At 32.0% G+C, this 18,518-nt stretch overlaps 1 protein-coding gene across 1 annotated transcript in view; it reads right to left on the reverse strand.

The window, feature by feature from the left end:
* Nucleotides 1-268: 268 nt before the first annotated feature.
* LOC145314861 (uncharacterized) overlaps nucleotides 269-18,518 on the reverse strand; it is a 47,700-nt gene continuing 29,450 nt past the window's right edge. The window contains exon 13 of the mRNA XM_080154942.1: nucleotides 269-2,668. Coding sequence (XP_080011068.1) covers nucleotides 2,449-2,668 — 220 coding nt within the window. The 3' untranslated portion in view covers nucleotides 269-2,448. The remainder of the gene's footprint in view (nucleotides 2,669-18,518) is intronic.

Genomic DNA, 18,518 nt, shown 5'->3' on the forward strand with positions numbered 1-18,518 from the left:
TTTGGAAAATTTTATTAAAGCTGCTTGAGAGAAAAGTGGTTTTACATTTGCGAATTTTAAGTAAAATTTTGAAATTTTAGAAATTTGTTTAAAAAAATCACGTTTGAATACTTTAAAATAACCTTTACAAAAATCATATTTATTAGGTACTTTCTTTTTTTATTTTTATGATAAATGAATTATGTAATAAAAGATATTTGGTGATTTTAATCGATATTAATCATGTAATTTTAAGAAAGTTTGTAATTAAATCATGTTTTTAATCAGAGCAGCCATTCAGGGATCTAAAGGGATAAGACAATATCCGATAAATTAATGTACATTCACAGTGACAATACACAAAATTACCGCTTCAGTAGATTACAGTTAGTTGTTGAAACATTTAGAAACTCAACTTAATGAACCAACCAATCAAATTTCATTTAAAGTCATAGGAGTTGTTAAGCCAACGAATATCAAAACGTTATTATAAAACTTTGGGAACTATTGTATAAATGTCCCCTCTCTTAATGGCAGCCGTTGCCTTATTTCGATGTTTACAATTGATCTTTTTTTAAAATATAAACATGATATTTTGTTACAAAAACTAAACTTATGTTAAAAAAATGGCTCAAACGAATAACATAATTTTTCCAAGGATAAGGCAACATTTGGGGAAACAAAGAAACTTTTAACAACAGCCCTAAAATCATTTCAAATCGAGGAAAATTTAACACAATAATATCAAAGTCTATTGAAGTTCAGATAAGAAACAATCTAATAAAAAGATCATTTTGTTGATATTTTGACTGATAAACAATCTTTACAAAATCTTTTCAATTGGGAAATTGTTTTTTAAGCAGATGTATGTTTGTGCATTTCCTATTCAGATTAGAAATTACCCCGCAGGGTTACATGACATGAACATACGCAATTTAATAGAGTTAATTATAGAAAAGCTGCTGTTATAACTATTTGTTAATTACAAGTTGCAACAGTTTTTATTAAAACAATTATCTTAAAATGGGCAAATTGCTTCCGGATACATATATACATATGAATAAAATTGTATTTATGGTTCTTAATTCTAAGATATTAAGCCGTCAGCCCAACCAAATTTATATAGCCAGAGATCAGCTTTTTTTTAGCTACTTTTATTTAAACTCTTTGAAATTGTCAATGTTTAGAATTAGCCATTACATTTGTAGTTATGGTAGCTTAGTTAGATTGCGGTTTTGCTTGTCAGTGAAGCTTATCATTGATTCATATTGTCTGTATGTATGTTTGAATTCAATATTCGATACTTTGCACACCTTCAGATGAATAAATATAAACAAATATGCTTTTGTAAATATACAAAGTTTAAATCAATTTAAACCCTGCTTCAAATGGAGAGAGGGGGCAATAGTAAATTATAATTGTACCCAATGTTTTATAATTAAGCTCTCTTTTTCCCTGGCTTAAAACTTATGACTGACAAAATTTTTCAACCAATATTTTGTCATTATCATCGGAGATAAAAATTAAACAATTTTTCATTATCGTATCCCTCAAGATCCCTGATGTTTTTTAACTTTTCATGATAATCAAGTATTGTATTTGTAATATCTTCTTTTGCTTTGTAATGTCATATTCTGCTGCGCTGCCTTGGATAAAGTCATTTTTGCATCTAATATTAAGTCATTAGTTTAATGCACTTTGTAATCATTAAAGTTGTTCAAAAGCAAAACTTTTCCAAAAGAATTGAGTGCCAGTCTGTTTATTTATCATTTTGCACTTTTGTAGAAAAGATGTGGCGCTATCACACAAAGAACACTCTTGAACCCACTCTCTTATTTTGAAAGAAAAATTAAAATAAAGGAGGGAATTTTTTCTTTTCTATGTTTATTTATCTTGGGTAAGGCTAAGAGAGTTAATATTAGGTACTGGGTAGCCACGCAGGGTTAGGCTCCCCGTCTATGTTCTCTACAGAAAGCACCAAAAATGTAATATTGTTTTTCTTTTATCTCATTTTACAATTGAATGCTCATGGGAAATGCTTGATATTTATGAATATCATTTTATTTGTGCTTAACTTATCCAATTATGGATGTTGTAATCCTTGTTCAATTGTTCAAATTACATTTTACTTCAATTAACCTTTTTGTTAAATATGTAATTATATCCAGGCACTTTTGAAACAGAGCAATAAGCAAAAAAATACTTTTTTGTTTATAAATTATCTCAACTTTATGTTTTACAACTAAAAACAACTTAAAAATATTACAAGTATATTTATATATACATATAGAAACTAAATCTACTCAAACGATAACAAAAAATGATAACAATTATATGATATTTTACAAAGTTAATTGATTATTGAAAACAGTCAGAAAATAGACAAATATTGATTATTAAAGATATCATTTATGCGAAATATTGTTACAAATTTTAAACTTAAATAAAAAAAATTCGCTTGAATAATCTCTACTTCATATTATAAGTATATCCCCATGAGCTACCGGCCGAACGGACTCCGCTGTAAAATGAAATATATCTCGAGTCTCTGTTGTTGGTGACCCCACCATTTTGTACTGCATGGTATGCCTGTGTGAGGGGGGCTGGTCCCCCACCCGCACCACCACTGACGGAGTGCGGATAGGATGGAGGGTTGTATGGTGTTGTGCTGATGCTCGGCCGTCTGCCTCTGAAATAAAATACAAAGTTCAATACACCTTCAGAGTTTTATTCTGAATAGTTTACTCCTATGCGAAAATTGCTGAATTTCGTTATGAAATATTGGAGTATTTTTATTCCAGTATATTTTTTGACAAAAACATTAATTTTTCAATTTCATTATAGATGAATGATCTAAATTTGAAAATATTTTACCTAAAATTTATTAATACAAACTAAAGTTTAAATTTATAAACAACATGCAAATTGAAATATTATTTATAAGAAAGCAAGGATGACAACATCTATATAAGCGAAGCTCTGAAACGTTAGGACAAATGAACATTAAAACTTGTAGAGTGTCAGAACTGAATAATCAGAATATAAATTTCTAAAAGTCGAAACAAAATTGTAAGTAAATTTGTTGAAAAACTGCTTAAATACAGGATAAGGTTTAAGGACATACTTACATTTAGGACTTGATTTTTAAATGCTTCGCTTATAACATTCGACAATCAGATCAATCGGATAATTATATAACATAAAAATTTGCTTTTCAAAAAGTTAGAAAACAACAATGGACGTCCGGACATTCTGGTAACAATTATAGAGATGCTACGCTTTCTTAATCGCGCATAACGACTGAAGTTTGAAATCTATACAAAAATTCTGACATGCCAAAATTAACGAAAAAAGCTAACCGTTACGGACGTACGGGCCGACCCTAATTATAGAAAAGCTTCGCTTTTAAAAACAGAATCTATAAAACGAGGCTAGGCATCGCAGACATTTTAAGGCTCTAGTCAGCAGACTCTTAAATCTTTAAAACCATTTAACAAAAGTAAAATGTTAAATATTTTTTTAAAAAGAAAAGAAGTCCCAGTGAGTCAACATTGCAATTTGGAAAGCAAACGAATAATCATTTAATATAAATAATCTTCAATGAACATCGACATCAACTGTTTGTTGCATTTATATTTATCTGTGACCATGCACCATTTGTTAATTTTCTTTTACTTTCTTATTTGTTATCTTACCACAGTATGACCTATATTAGGTTTATTGTTAAAACTAATATTGACAAACAAATAAGGATGAAATCATCTATGGTTCATAGCATTGTTGATTGTATTACAAAATATTTTGTATATTCTTATTGAAATAAAGTTTACAGAGCGTGCAGAAAAGGGCTGTAGGGGGTGTATTCATTCCACTAATAAATAAATGGGGTTGGATACGAACTCCTGGGTGTCCCCTCTACAAGCCCTTATCTTGATGAAATAATTTCTTTTCATTTTCGATTCTTAAATATATATCTACATTTTTCTTCCCTGTTCTATTATTTGTTTTATTTTAAAGTTAGCAAATGCAGGATAAGAGCTAGATTATTGAGTAGCTTTATGATAAGAAAAAATTGGCATTTGTTATTTGCACTTTTTAGCACACAATTTGTCTGTCTGCTATATAAAAGGAAATAAAGCTTAGAAACTAAAAATAGATATAAAAGTGATTTTTTAATTGCATAAAAGAGATAATTGATTATATAGGGGAGCGGGGCTACATGATTTAGACACCCTATTTATGACGATGTCAAATTTTGGAACTTAATTTCAGCCTAAAATTTTTAAATTTATATTTAAAAAGACTTATGATTTACGCAAGGTTATATATTAATTGGATAGTTCAGATATGCCTAATATCAACCCTCCTATGGAAAACACCAGCTTTGATAGAGGATATCAAATTGAATTAACATCTGCAACCTTTTTTGCAACCTTTGGTACTCTTGTTTGATACATTTTTAGTTGTGAAGGTGTTCTGTAACTCGTTGTGTATGTATGTCCTTAAGTTCAAAACACTATGGAGGAAATGTTATTTTCTCGGATGCTGATCTTTATAAAACTTACTTTTCTATTATTTATCCTATCCTTCTCTCTTTCTTTCTCCCTCTCTTTTTTGTGACCGCTGGATATCTGCTCAATAACTCACTTTCTCCGTTTTTCCGTTTACAAAATTTGTTGTCATCCTTATTAATTTAGTATTAAAATTAATAAAGAGTTGCAAATATAAAGATACATCAAGAGGCTCACTGAATGAATAAAAGATGTTTTTACAATGCTGATAAGAATAAAAATCTTCCAACAAATAAGATTTGAAAGGAACAGAAAGTTTATTAAGAAAATAAAGTAGGAATGTTGTTTTCTAAAGTTAAAGTTTTCTGAATTCTGTTTGGAATTGGTTGCACTTTCCAGGAATGTTTTTGAAATATCTTAAGGTTGGTTTTAAACTATTTCTTTGACCTCTCTCGTCATAGCGTACCAACTAGAGTTCATTATAAAGTGCTTTCGACAAACTTAAAATATATAAATGCAAATAATATTTTGTAAGGGTTTGCAGGACTAGATATAGAGTAGCTATTCTGCTAAACAAATGGTAAAGTTTTCATATTATATGATTACAATTTTTATCATGATTTTTATCTTGGCTACCACTGACAATTATTACTCTTGTTTTGCTTTTTAGAAACACAACTTGTAAAATATGAGCAATTCTGGTAGATAAATATAATCTGAATGTAATTGAGTATAATTCTAGGGGCAGTAAGGTTACCACAAGGGTTAACTTAAAGAGACATCCATTTTTTCAAGATTTTGACATGAAAATCCAACATTTACAACACAATTGTAAATAATATGCCGCTAAATTCACTAATCAAGTTTCTCCTCTATAAAATACTAGTATTTTATTGGATTTAATTTTACAAGGGAGACATGTGATTGCATAGACGTCCAAAGGGGGGGGGGTAAAGTGGCGATGCCCCCCCCCCCATTTAAAATTTACTCCTACCCTGGGGGTGCCGTAGGCACCCCCAACCATTAAGGAGGGGGTATTTACCACCCCCAAACAATTTTGGGGGGGTAAATACCTCCTCCCAAAATAAAAAATCTCTAACAAAAAAAATTTTTTATACTAAATATTTTATAAAATTTAAATTACCCCCCCCAAAAAATTTTACCCCGTGGGTAAATTTTGGGGGGGGGGGTAAACAAAATTTACCCCTGCAAACAGATTTCAGGGGGGGTAATTACCCCCCCCAATCAAATTTTACCCCCGGGGAAAAAATTTTGGGGGGGGTAAAAAAAATTTGCGGCCCGCTTCGCTCGCTATTTTACCCCCCCCCCCAAAAGCGAATTACCCCCCCCCCTTTAAAAAATTTTACCCCCCCAAAATGAAACCCCCCCCCATCCCCTAACTAACAAATTCTTTTAAAACCTTCACTATTAAGAAGAACCATATCAACCAACACATATACACCCTTTACCTTTTATAAATGGATAATATAATTCTGCTACTTAAACAAAATAGTTGAGTGTCCTTTTAAAGGGAAGCCTAGAAGATTAATTTGATTCATCTAGTTCCGTGCTAATTCATTCAAGAGGAATATTCTCACAAGGATGCAACTATGCAAAAAAAGGATGACATATATAGCATAAGACGTGCATGGGTTTAAAGTTTGGAATATTGCACCTGCCAGTTAAAACAAATTGTATTGTACGATGCATAGCTGTGTTATTCTTGTAATGTTTAATCCATATAAATAAAGTATTAAGGTTTTGTTTGCCCATTAAAATTTCATAAACCACTTAACCGATTGAGTTTTTTTATTTCAGGGAACCTTCATATAGGTTATAGAATATCAAGGTTGTTTCATTTTAAAATAATAGTCTTTGGCCGGTAATACTTTATGACCCCTCCTAGATGCTAGGGACACATCCACTCGTGTAAATATAAATATAAGAATAACATTAGTTGTAGTTTAACGATTGATACAATTGCGACAATATATGAGTAAACTTACATGTCAATATTATACGACATTGTTAGGTTAAACAGGGAACGAGGGGGCATTAGACTGTATTTTAACCTACATTGGTACCTAAATCTTTATAAACATTAGATTAAAAAATCTTAAGGCACTTTTATCAAACAGTTTGCACTCTGTGTAATCAATAATCATAATCTACAGAAGGGGTTTTAGTATAGTCTTATACCTTAAGCTCACTACAAATTAAGCAATAAAACTAATTTCGACATAAAGATTTTTGACTGCCGGAAAGGTTAAATTAACATAAATTTGCTCAGCGAAAGTAAATCATAACATAAAATTCGTAGAAATAGGAAAAAGAAAAAGGATAATAATTGCCAAGCCAAATATAATTGAAGGGAATAGAAACATTATAATTTAAGATCAGATAAATTTAATCTTGTATAAGAGAAAATCACGAAAACTTTAACGTTTATTTTTATGCTTTTTAAAATCTATATTTTGTAGCATAGCTGACAGACCGAAGAACCAAGAATACTGGATTCAAATTGGTATAGGGAATCTTCTCCATTAAATAAGCATTCTGTCATGAAACGCAGCTTAGAAAATCATATTTCCATATATAGTTACGTAATGACGGACGAACGGACAGACAAAGTGAATTAGAGAGTACCTACGCTACTAAAAATGCTGACCATTGCAAAATAAAATCCGGGTAAAATAACATTGTAAACGTGAAAAAATAATAATTCCACCGGATCCAATTAATTTTTATTAGAGAACAAATTTATTAGAATTGTTCTCATTTAAAGTTACCAGAAATTAAATGTTTTTTTTTTATGACATCATTAGTTTAAAACAGATTTTGTCTAAATTACAAAATCATTTTAAAGTTGACATCCTATTTAAAAGTAACAAGATGTCTGCTTATTTTTGTGTTTCTGTCTGTGTAGTAAAACATCTGGCTAACCAATAACCTGATATGGTCCAGGAAAGGTTAAAGACTATTTTGATGGGTAGAGTACCTTCAACCTTCAAAAGATATTCCGGGAATAGTCCCTTTCGTAACATCGCCCCATAAGGGGCGATTTGTCGCATTTTTAAAATGGCTTTTTATAGGTTGTTTTAGGTTAGGTTAGGTTATACTGGGTTAGGTGATGGCCCCACAGGGTTAGGTAATTGGCCCCGCAGGGTTAGAGCCCCCCGCAGGGGCTAGAAATAGGAGAAAAGCTACTGTGAAAATACGAAGAATCGCCCCATAAGGTGCGATGTTACGAAAGGGTCTATACCCGATATCCCCCATAAAAATTCCCCTCTATCCTTTTTTACTTTTTTTAAAACTTAAATTGAAAGTGAAGGGTCGATTCTAGCCTTCCGCAATTGTCTTTGTATCAACCAAAAGATTTAGCTAACCCGTGGACCATTTTGATTCTATTAAAAGTAAAGCTTTTTATCGATCCAATGAAGAAGGTAACATCTTTATTACTTTCACTCGTAAATTTAAAATTTCTAAATCTATTCAAAATACAAAGATTGTTATAATTATTCAAAATTTTATCCGCTAAAAAAATTCAAAGTGATTTTCAATACAAAGAAAACATTTTTCCGGATCTAATTAAAATGTTTCTTTTTTATTATTTTCACTCACAAAAATGTTCAAAAGAAAATATACAGTTTATAATTACGGTAATCCAATAGCAAACATTTTTATAGTAGATAAATAAACATGGGGCCTACTTTAAACAAAACAAAAGCAGTTTTGTGCGTCATATTTGTGTACTAAAAACATTTTAGAAAAGTTATAGGAATGGAAAAAAACATACATTGACAGGGGAAAATGTGTTGTCATTTTAGGTTGCTAATATAGATCTCATTTATGGGCTAGTTCGTTCATCTAAATGGAGGGGAGGTGGTGGATAGGGGGTAACATTATTTTACCCAGCTGGGAGTATCAAATTATTAGAGTACATGAAAATCTGGTACAACATCAAGGTAATAATATAAGTGGAGGTGTAAGCACACCCTTACCTAGATTTACCGCAAATTCCTACTATTGTGGAAGTGTTAGCGCACCCTACCTGGACTTGCCGCAAATTCCTACTACTGTGGAAGTAGCACACCCTTCCTAGAGTTACCACAAATTCCTACTATTGTGGAAGTGTTAGCACACCCTCCCTGGAGTTTCAACAAATTCCTACTATTGTGGAAGTGTTAGCACACCCTTCCTAGAGTTACCTAAAATTCCTACTATTGTGGAAATGTTATCACACCTTCCCTGAAGTTACCACAAATTCCTACTATTGTGGAAGTGTTATCACACCTTCCCTGAAGTTACCACAAATTCCTACTATTGTGGAAGTGTTATCACACCTTCCCTGAAGTTACCACAAATTCCTACTATTGTGGAAGTATTAGCACAACCTCCCTGAAGTTTCCACAAATTCCTACTATTGTGGAAGTATTAGCACAACCTCCCTGAAGTTACCACAAATTCCTACTATTGTGGAAGTATTAGCACAACCTCCCTGCAGTTACCACAAATTCCTACTATTGTGGAAGTGTTAGCACACCTTCCCTGGAGTTACCACAAATTCCTACTATTGTGGAAGTGTTAGCACACCCTCCCTGGAGTTACCCAAATTCCTACTATTTTGGAAGTGTTATCACACCTTCCCTGGAGTCACCACAAATTCAAATTATTGTGGAAGTGTTAGCACACCCTCCCTGGAGTTACCACAAATTCAAATTATTGTGGAAGTGTTATCACACCTTTCCTGGAGTTACTACAAATTCCTACTATTGTGAAAGTGTTAGCACACCCTCCCTGGAGTTACTACAAATTCCAACTATTGTGGAAGTGTTAGCACACCCTCCCTGGAGTTACCGCAAATTCATACTATTGTGGAAGTGTTAGCACACCCTTCCTAGAGTTACCACAAATTCCTACTATTGTTGAAGTGTTATCACACCTTCCCTGAAGTTACCATAAATTCCTACTATTGTGGAAGTGTTAGCACACCCTTCCTGGAGTTACCGCAAATTCCTACTATTGTGGAAGTGTTAGCACACCCTTCCTAGAGTTACCACAAATTCCTACTATTGTAGAAGTGCTAGCACACCCTCCCTGGAGTTACCACAAATTCCTAAAATTGTGGAAATGTTATCACACCCTTCCTGGAGTTACCACAAATTCCTTCTATTGTGGAAGTGTTAGCACACCCTCCCTAGAGTTACCTAAAATTCCTACTATTGTGAAAGTGTTAGCACACCCTCCCTGGAGTTAACAAAAATTCCTACTATTGTGGAAGTGCTAGCACACCCTCCCCGGAGTTAACACAAATTCCTACTATTGTGGAAGTGTTAGCACACCCTCCCTAGAGTTACCACAAATTCCTACTATTGTGAAAGTGTTAGCACACCCTCCCTGGAGTTACCACAAATTCTTACTATTGTGGAAGTGTTAGCACACCCTCCCTGGAGTTACCACAAATTCCTACTATTGTGGAAGTGTTAGCACACCTTCCCTGGAGTTACCACAAATTCCTACTATTGTGAAAGTGTTAGCACACCCTCCCTGGAGTTACCGCAAATTCCTACTATTGCACAAAATTATGCGAACGCTCTTGCATATTCTCTGGATCTGTGTTTAAAGAGTAAAGTTACTCTATTATTAATTTTTTTATCAAGCCTCATAGAAAATATGTACTTATTATTTCAATAAATAAATATGTAGTTGAAGTGTCAATAACAATCACAAAAATAATATTATGTTAAAAAGTAAACATAAATGATGGAAACGATGTTTTTTTTACGACAAGATGGTAGGTGACATTTTACTAGTCCCTAACTTTGAAATAACACGTTTTCTCATTCGTTGGTGTATCCTTGAAGAATTATTATCTACTGAAGGTGTAATTTAGGAGTAACTTCAATTTACATTTCTTTGCCTCTGAGATCCCTGATCTGAGACCTGTCATGATTAAATTATACCATTTAATATTATAATCCTTGTTATGCAAACGTAAATGTTCCAAAACAGCGGAAATGGACAGAAGAAAAAAACAGGCAGCGGTTAGAATTGCAAACCAATGTGTATTGTCTCATCCACCCCCCCGGCCCCCCCCCCCCCCCCTTTGACCATTATTGCTAAATTATTTGACCAAGTAGGGTTTGGGAGAGGGGTGATCTAACCCCTTGTAATGTTATTCTGTTAACAACTGTATTCAATATAACAAATAATTTAGAGAGATAAATTGCGTTTTTTTACTTCTTTAACGTTTAATTAACTTTGAGAGCTGGTCTAGATGGATATAAGGCAGGGAGGAGATGCCATTGGACTGTAAAATATACTTGTCTCATTCTCTGGTTTTCAGACTTTGGGGACTTTAAAAAAAACTAGCAGTGTTCTATTTTTTATTCTATGAAAGGGGTAATTATGATTATCACAATTGGGAATGTACATGAATTTATCGTATTATCTTATTCATTAAGATCATTAGAGCTACCCTATTTAAGAGGAAAACAACTATTCTATTATAACTCTAATATTGGATAGAATATGTAATAATGTAGTTAATTCATCATTCGCCTTGCATAACTAGAGATAAAATCAACCTTATTTGACGTTCGCTCAAAGCCCCCCAAAAAATGGACTTAAAAGTGTATTAAACTGTATATAAGTCATTTGCGAATATATTGATACCATTAATTTGCATCTTATACAAAAAAAATATGTTTTTTTAATATTTTTCTCTTGCTACAAATCAAATTTCAAATTTGAGTCACCAAAAATGCGAAACTAATTTTTGCTCTAGAACAATCATTTTTTGGAGTTAGAAAGTGCTTAATACCTCATTTTAATCGCCTGGCATTGCTTTATAATATACAGGTAATAACTTGGTTGTTTTTAGAACAGTTGACTAAAAAATCGAGGTTTTGTGATAAACCTACTTTTGTTGTTTCTCCATAAATGATATTTTTTTTTCCAAAATTTTTGGCTGTAAAGAAGCTTTATATATTCATATAACATCCACCTAAATTTGACTTTTGATATATTATCTATAACATCACCAGAAGGAATTGAATTTTGGAAAAAAATATTAATTTATATTTTACACTGCTATGCATTGTTCTCGTTCTTGTTTCTAAAAAATATTTATGTAATTAAAAAGATAATTATTTAACGCTTCTATAGATATCTTTATCATTTTTCTAGGCTAAATATAACTATAATTACACCATTTTAAAGATAAACATCATAACATATTAATGCAATCATTGAATCGGTCTGTATTATTAAGCTGGCAACCCTTAAAACAGCTGCATTTCATAATAAACAAACAAAGTAAAACAATTTGTGAATAAGTGATTTACTATTTTAAAAAGCAAAACATTTTTATAATAAGGGTGTGTATATCCGTATGTACCTACGCCACCGTTAGCTCTTTTTGTTAATTCAGGCGTGTTAGAATCTTAAACGTTGGGTGATGATTTTTGTAGCAGTTAGGTACTTTATAATCATTACATTCTGTACAGGGACTTCCAGGCAGGTGGGGATGGGGGGGGGGGAGTAGGAGGTAAGAGGTTAGTAATTAATTTGGGGGCACCCCCAAAATTTTTTAATTTTAAATTTTTAATCTCCCCCTCACCCCAAAAAATATAAAAAGCTTGGACGTCCTTGCCTCTATGATATAAAGATTACCCCCACAAATTTTTACCCCCCCCCCTTTCCCCCAAATCAAAAAGCTTGGACGTCCTTGACTCTGTAAGTTCATTTAAAACATGCTGAAATCAATTTGTGTACAACAATTATCCTACTTATCTGTTTTAAGTAGCGAAGCTACTCTATAATTCAAATGTCCATCCGTCCGTCCGTCTGTCTGTCTGTCTGTCTGTCAGTCTGTCTGTCCGTCAGTCTGTCTGTCCATCCATCCGTCCGTCCGTCCGTCCGTCCGTCCGTCCGTCCGTCCGTCCGTCCGTCCGTCCGTCCGTTACGCTAATTCATTCTCAGATTTAAGACTCTGGATGGTTTTAGGCTACTTTTCTAGCCCTTCACTGTCCCTTTGAATAAATAGCCCCTGGACTCAAGAAGAATAGAAGAATATTCTTCTTTCAACATCATTACTTAAAATCAGTTTATCGAATTGAGAACAAATATAAAATCATCAAGTACATCACATTTTTTCCTATTTTGCATATCTACCTTATTTTATCTATTGCAAACTTTTATGTGTATTAATCTTATACACCTTAATAACTCTCCAAAAGTTTTAATTGAGGTCTAAGTCAAATTTGAATTAGATTGTACTTTTTTGCAAATTCGTCTGATATGACCCTTAAGCCCTTGGTTATCTGTTTCTTATGTGTTTCACTATAACAAAACTTTTAAAAAAATGTGTAAGATGTTATAAAACGCATGTAATGTCTTTCACATAAATTTGTATTTGTATCACCTCTCAACTGACCTTTTGCTCTTGAAAATAAGGGTTCTTTTTGTAGGTGAAAATGGGTCACTTCATTATCACAATTTGTAAATGCACAGCAAGCGGAAATATTGAATGATCTGTGGACAAGCATTATAAATCTGTAATTGTAAACTATGAATACAAAAATATTATATCTAATGTGAACTTCTCATAACTGAATGGGCTTCCTGAAACCAGAGACCAGAGAATTGATCTTGCCCACTTGGTGAAAATATGGAGAATATTTAATCCATGAAAATTTCAGCCTTCTATCTTTTGTAGGAGCCAAGAAAATCACGATTCCCTCTTTCTGTCTCAGACGTACAGAGGGACAGACGGACAGACGGACGGATGGACAGACGGACGGACGGACGGACGGACGGATGGATGGATGGACAGACAGACTGACGGACAGACAGACTGACAGACAGACAGACTGACGGATGGACATTTGAATTATAGAGTAGCTTCGCTACTTAAAACAGATAAATAGGATAATTGTTGTACACAAATTGATTTCAGCATGTTTTAAATGAACTTACAGAGTCAAGGACGTCCAAGCTTTCTGATTTGGGGGAAAGGGGGGGGGGTAAAAATTTGTGGGGGTAATCTTTATATCATAGAGGCAAGGAAGTCCAAGCTTTTTATATTTATTGGGGTGAGGGGGAGATTAAAGATTTAAAATTAAAAAATTTTGGGGGTGCCCCCAAATTAATTACTAACCTCTTACCTCCTACTCCCCCCCCCCCCCGTCCCCACCTGCCTGGAAGTCCCTGTACAGAATGTAATGATTATAAAGTACCTAACTGCTACAAAAATCATCACCCAACGTTTAAGATTCTAACACGCCTGAATTAACAAAAAGAGCTAACGGTGGCGTAGGTACATACGGATATACACACCCTTATTATAAAAATGTTTTGCTTTTTAAAATAGTAAATCACTTATTCACAAATTGTTTTACTTTGTTTGTTTATTATGAAATGCAGCTGTTTTAAGGGTTGCCAGCTTAATAATACAGACCGATTCAATGATTGCATTAATATGTTATGATGTTTATCTTTAAAATGGTGTAATTATAGTTATATTTAGCCTAGAAAAATGATAAAGATATCTATAGAAGCGTTAAATAATTATCTTTTTAATTACATAAATATTTTTTAGAAACAAGAACGAGAACAATGCATAGCAGTGTAAAATATAAATTAATATTTTTTTCCAAAATTCAATTCCTTCTGGTGATGTTATAGATAATATATCAAAAGTCAAATTTAGGTGGATGTTATATGAATATATAAAGCTTCTTTACAGCCAAAAATTTTGGAAAAAAAAATATCATTTATGGAGAAACAACAAAAGTAGGTTTATCACAAAACCTCGATTTTTTAGTCAACTGTTCTAAAAACAACCAAGTTATTACCTGTATATTATAAAGCAATGCCAGGCGATTAAAATGAGGTATTAAGCACTTTCTAACTCCAAAAAATGATTGTTCTAGAGCAAAAATTAGTTTCGCATTTTTGGTGACTCAAATTTGAAATTTGATTTGTAGCAAGAGAAAAATATTAAAAAAACATATTTTTTTTTGTATAAGATGCAAATTAATGGTATCAATATATTCGCAAATGACTTATATACAGTTTAATACACTTTTAAGTCCATTCTTTGGGGGGCTTTGAGCGAACGTCAAATAAGGTTGATTTTATCTCCTAAGCAAAATAGAGTTTTACACACACACACACACACACACATGAGAACCAACAGATTTGACTTTGTTGGTGTACAGGAACCAGACTTTATATTTAAAACATTGCGTACGATTTGATCTTTATGTTAAAAATTTCAACCTATATACAATTTTAACTTTTCTGAACAATTCTTGTTTTGCAATCTGCAATTATTTAAAGTTTAAAGGCTAACAATTTTATGCTTTTTCATACTTTATGTTCTGGTTTTATGATTCCAACATGGCCCAAAAAAAGGAACCATCAATTGCACATGAATATTATACATACAGAGAGTGCCTTGGAGTAAAGAATTATGGCGGACAATTGAAAGATTTATCAACAGATAACAAACCGTCATCTCCTGTTGGCTTTACTTTGTTATGGAAATTAAAATAAAATCCATTAAAATGTATCTTTCTAAAAATATGATGTAAAACCAACTACCTGGATCCCCTTGTTAAGGAACTTTTTCGTCTGCTAGCAAACTTTCTGATCTTTTGTAGGGACTTGGCTGAGTGATAATTCCCGACGCTACTGGTAGATCAAAGTACTGACCTAATTTGGTTCTCTATTTTACGTAAGCATAAGGAAAAAGGATAAGAGGATGAATACTCACCCCTTTTTCATTGTAAAATACTACTTCCCCCCTACTAAAATAATTCGTCTGCTATTTATGTAAACCGCCCACGGCTTTTTGCATCGTAATCATAACCTATTCTATATATAGAAAAAAAATACAAAAATTTTTTTTTTCTTATTATTATCATTATTCTATAACTTATTAGGTTTTTTAAAAAAATTTAAGAAAATATTTAAAATATAATTTGATTTAGGATCTTAAATAACAAACAGCCAGGGACGGCTTTGGTCTGGTAGAAAAGTTTGTTACGCCTAGTTTAAAAATTGGAGGATTTACCTTTTATGATCAAAAATTTATTTTTTTTCAAATTAGCTTAAATGTAATATTTAAATCTAATTAACATGATAAAGCTTTTAAATGTTTACTAATAAAAAAATTAATAGTTCAGCTGTAAGCCACCAGGATCGCTAGTTGTCTACTTCAAATTCTTACTTGAAAACTAAGGATAAATATTAAATAAAATATTTCAAAACTGTGTAATAAAAATTAGTGAATAATCTGTAATGCTATCTACGTTTTTTCTAGGATAATACTCGTTTTTACAATATTTTTAACATTTTCAAGTGATGTTATTTAGCCCTCAGGGTTTGGCCCTTTAGTGACGAAAATCCAAAACAATAAAAATACAGACAAAATAAAATTAGATGAACTCTTTGATATTCTAGTTCTACATTCAAAGCTAGATGGCACTGAAAAACTGATTATTATGATTTACAATCAAGTTCTTATATAAATTTGTAAAAACGTTTATTTATTAAGTAATAAAAGTTAGATAGACTGCAATATGAATCTTATAAACTAATAATGTGTGTAATAATTAAAGTCAGTAGCAAAGTTAAGAGAAATTAATAATGATAATTTTATATTCTTTTATCAGGTTTTATCAGAATAGGTAATATTTCTATATCATCCTATAAAAATCAGATGTATGCTTCAAACGGCAACTATAATTGTCTGGAAATTACATTTAATTTTAAAATATTCCCATTTTGAAAAGTGGTGGAATAACACTAAAAATTTAGCGCGGCAATTGCTCAATATAGGCCTCTAGGCCCACTGCCTATTTTATTCCTCCAAATACCTTGATTTCTCTCTTTTATTATTTTCTCTATGTACGTAAGTTTTACATAGGTCCAGTGATGGTTTTAGACTATTTTATTATCAGATTTAAGTATTCGGATGATTTTAAGCTTTTTTTTAGCCCCTTTGAATATTTTATTATGAATAAACATTTAAATATATTTAGCTTAGAAACCACCAAAATAAGATGTGAATAATCTATGCAAAATGTTTTGCTGAAAACCTAGTTGGTTGCAATCATATATTTGTCTGTAATTAACTGCTTATTGTTTCCAAAAAGACTTTTTTGCACCATGTCTATTAATCATTATTGATCTGTACTTTAACTGTTTGAATCCTATATGCATTCCAAGTAAAAAAAAGCAAATATAGAGCAAAAACGCATGATAATATATTCTCTCGTATTCATTCAAAGCCGATTAATATCCGGTGGATTAGAACCGGTTCTCATCAACACCAAAAAACTATGTCTAGCATCGTATCATATTAAGTTTTCTACGAATATAAAAATGTACAAGGAGCAAAGAAAATTTGATCCAACAAGGATGACAACATCCATAAAAGCGAAGCACTGAAACGATAGGACAAACGGACATTAACACTTGTATAGTGTCTGAACTGAATAATCAGAATATAAAAGTATAAGAGTCGAAGCAAAATTGTAAGTAAATTTGTTTTAAAAAACTGCTTGATACATATGACAACGGTTACATACTTACATATTTAGGACTTGATTATAGAGTTGCTTCGCCTATAATATTGTTCTTTGTTGTCCCAGAAATCAATATACAAAAAATCAGATCAAACGGATAATAAGATCACATAAAAATCAATTCGTTGTTAAAAAAAAAGTAGAAAAATCAACATGTTTAAAATATGTACGGACGGACCGACCCTAATTATAGAAAAGCTTCGCTTTTAAAAAGTAAAAGCGGCTAAAAAGCAGTCCGAAAGCTTTCAAAAATATATATTAAGATCAAATTTACAGTAACAGTATGCCTATTAAGCCTAACAACTTCCCAGCATGATTAAAGACATGTCTTACAACGATAAACAAGAAAGAAAATCGCATCGTATTATAGACAGCTTTACGTGATTATTAAAATGAAAAGTTATAAGACTAAAAAGCAGTTTTATCTAGCCTCGAGTGACCGATGGCCCGTGCTAACAAAACTGGTATCTATTGTATTATTTATATTTTAATACCAGTGGATAATTCGGTTCTATAAAAGAGTAGCTTCGCAAAGAACAAAAAAGTACTAATAAAGAATATTACTGAGAATTCATTTTTGTAAATGGTCCATTTAGCATTTAACTAGTATTCACACATTTTTACACAAAGGCTTACAATCTAAATTCATACATAATGTCCATACAAAGTTGAAAATGTCTATACTAAGCTAGAAATAACTTATTACCACTTTTAAAAAATTAGCTGTATAGTATCCTATAAAATAAAGTAGTAAAGTAATTATTTCTGAAGCTAAAGTTCTCGGAAACTGGCAGTCCAAATTAATTTTGCTTTTCAGGGAAGTTTTATAAATGGTTTTAGGCTATTTTCCTGCACCCACCCCTTCCTCCTCCACTAGAATTTAGGGGCAAGGCAACTAGAAAAAGTATTAAGTAACATTTTAGTTTTTTAAATTACATATAATCATAGCATAGGACAAAATTATAAAATAATTAAGTTTACTATTTATTCTTGTACAACAATGAAAAATATTAATTTAACTACATTGTTATAACACTACTTCATTTAATCACACTAAATGATTCCAAAGAAAGAGTTTTTAGTATTTTCCTCAACCATTAGATATTTTAAGATAAAGATTAAAGTAAAACACTAGAGGTGGGAGGGATGAATAACTGTTTGTCCACATCTCAAGGACCTTGTGCCGACTCTAAATTTGATCTATGAAAACCAACCAATTTTTAATATTAACACAGCCAAGTAGCAGAAAACAATTTGCTAGCAGACGAAAATTGGGGGCAGGTAGTTATCTGAATATTCATCTATACTATTATAGATCTGTTAGATAAAGCATAGAACCAGTATTCATAAGGATACTATTTTACTGTTATACTATATCATACAATGACTATAGGCCAATCTTTTGGACTTGCAATTTTGTGACTTTGGTCAG

The sequence above is a fragment of the Acartia tonsa genome, chromosome 3, assembly GCF_053477335.1.
Source record: "Acartia tonsa isolate MP-2025a chromosome 3, ASM5347733v1, whole genome shotgun sequence".
NCBI lineage: Eukaryota > Metazoa > Arthropoda > Copepoda > Calanoida > Acartiidae > Acartia > Acartia tonsa.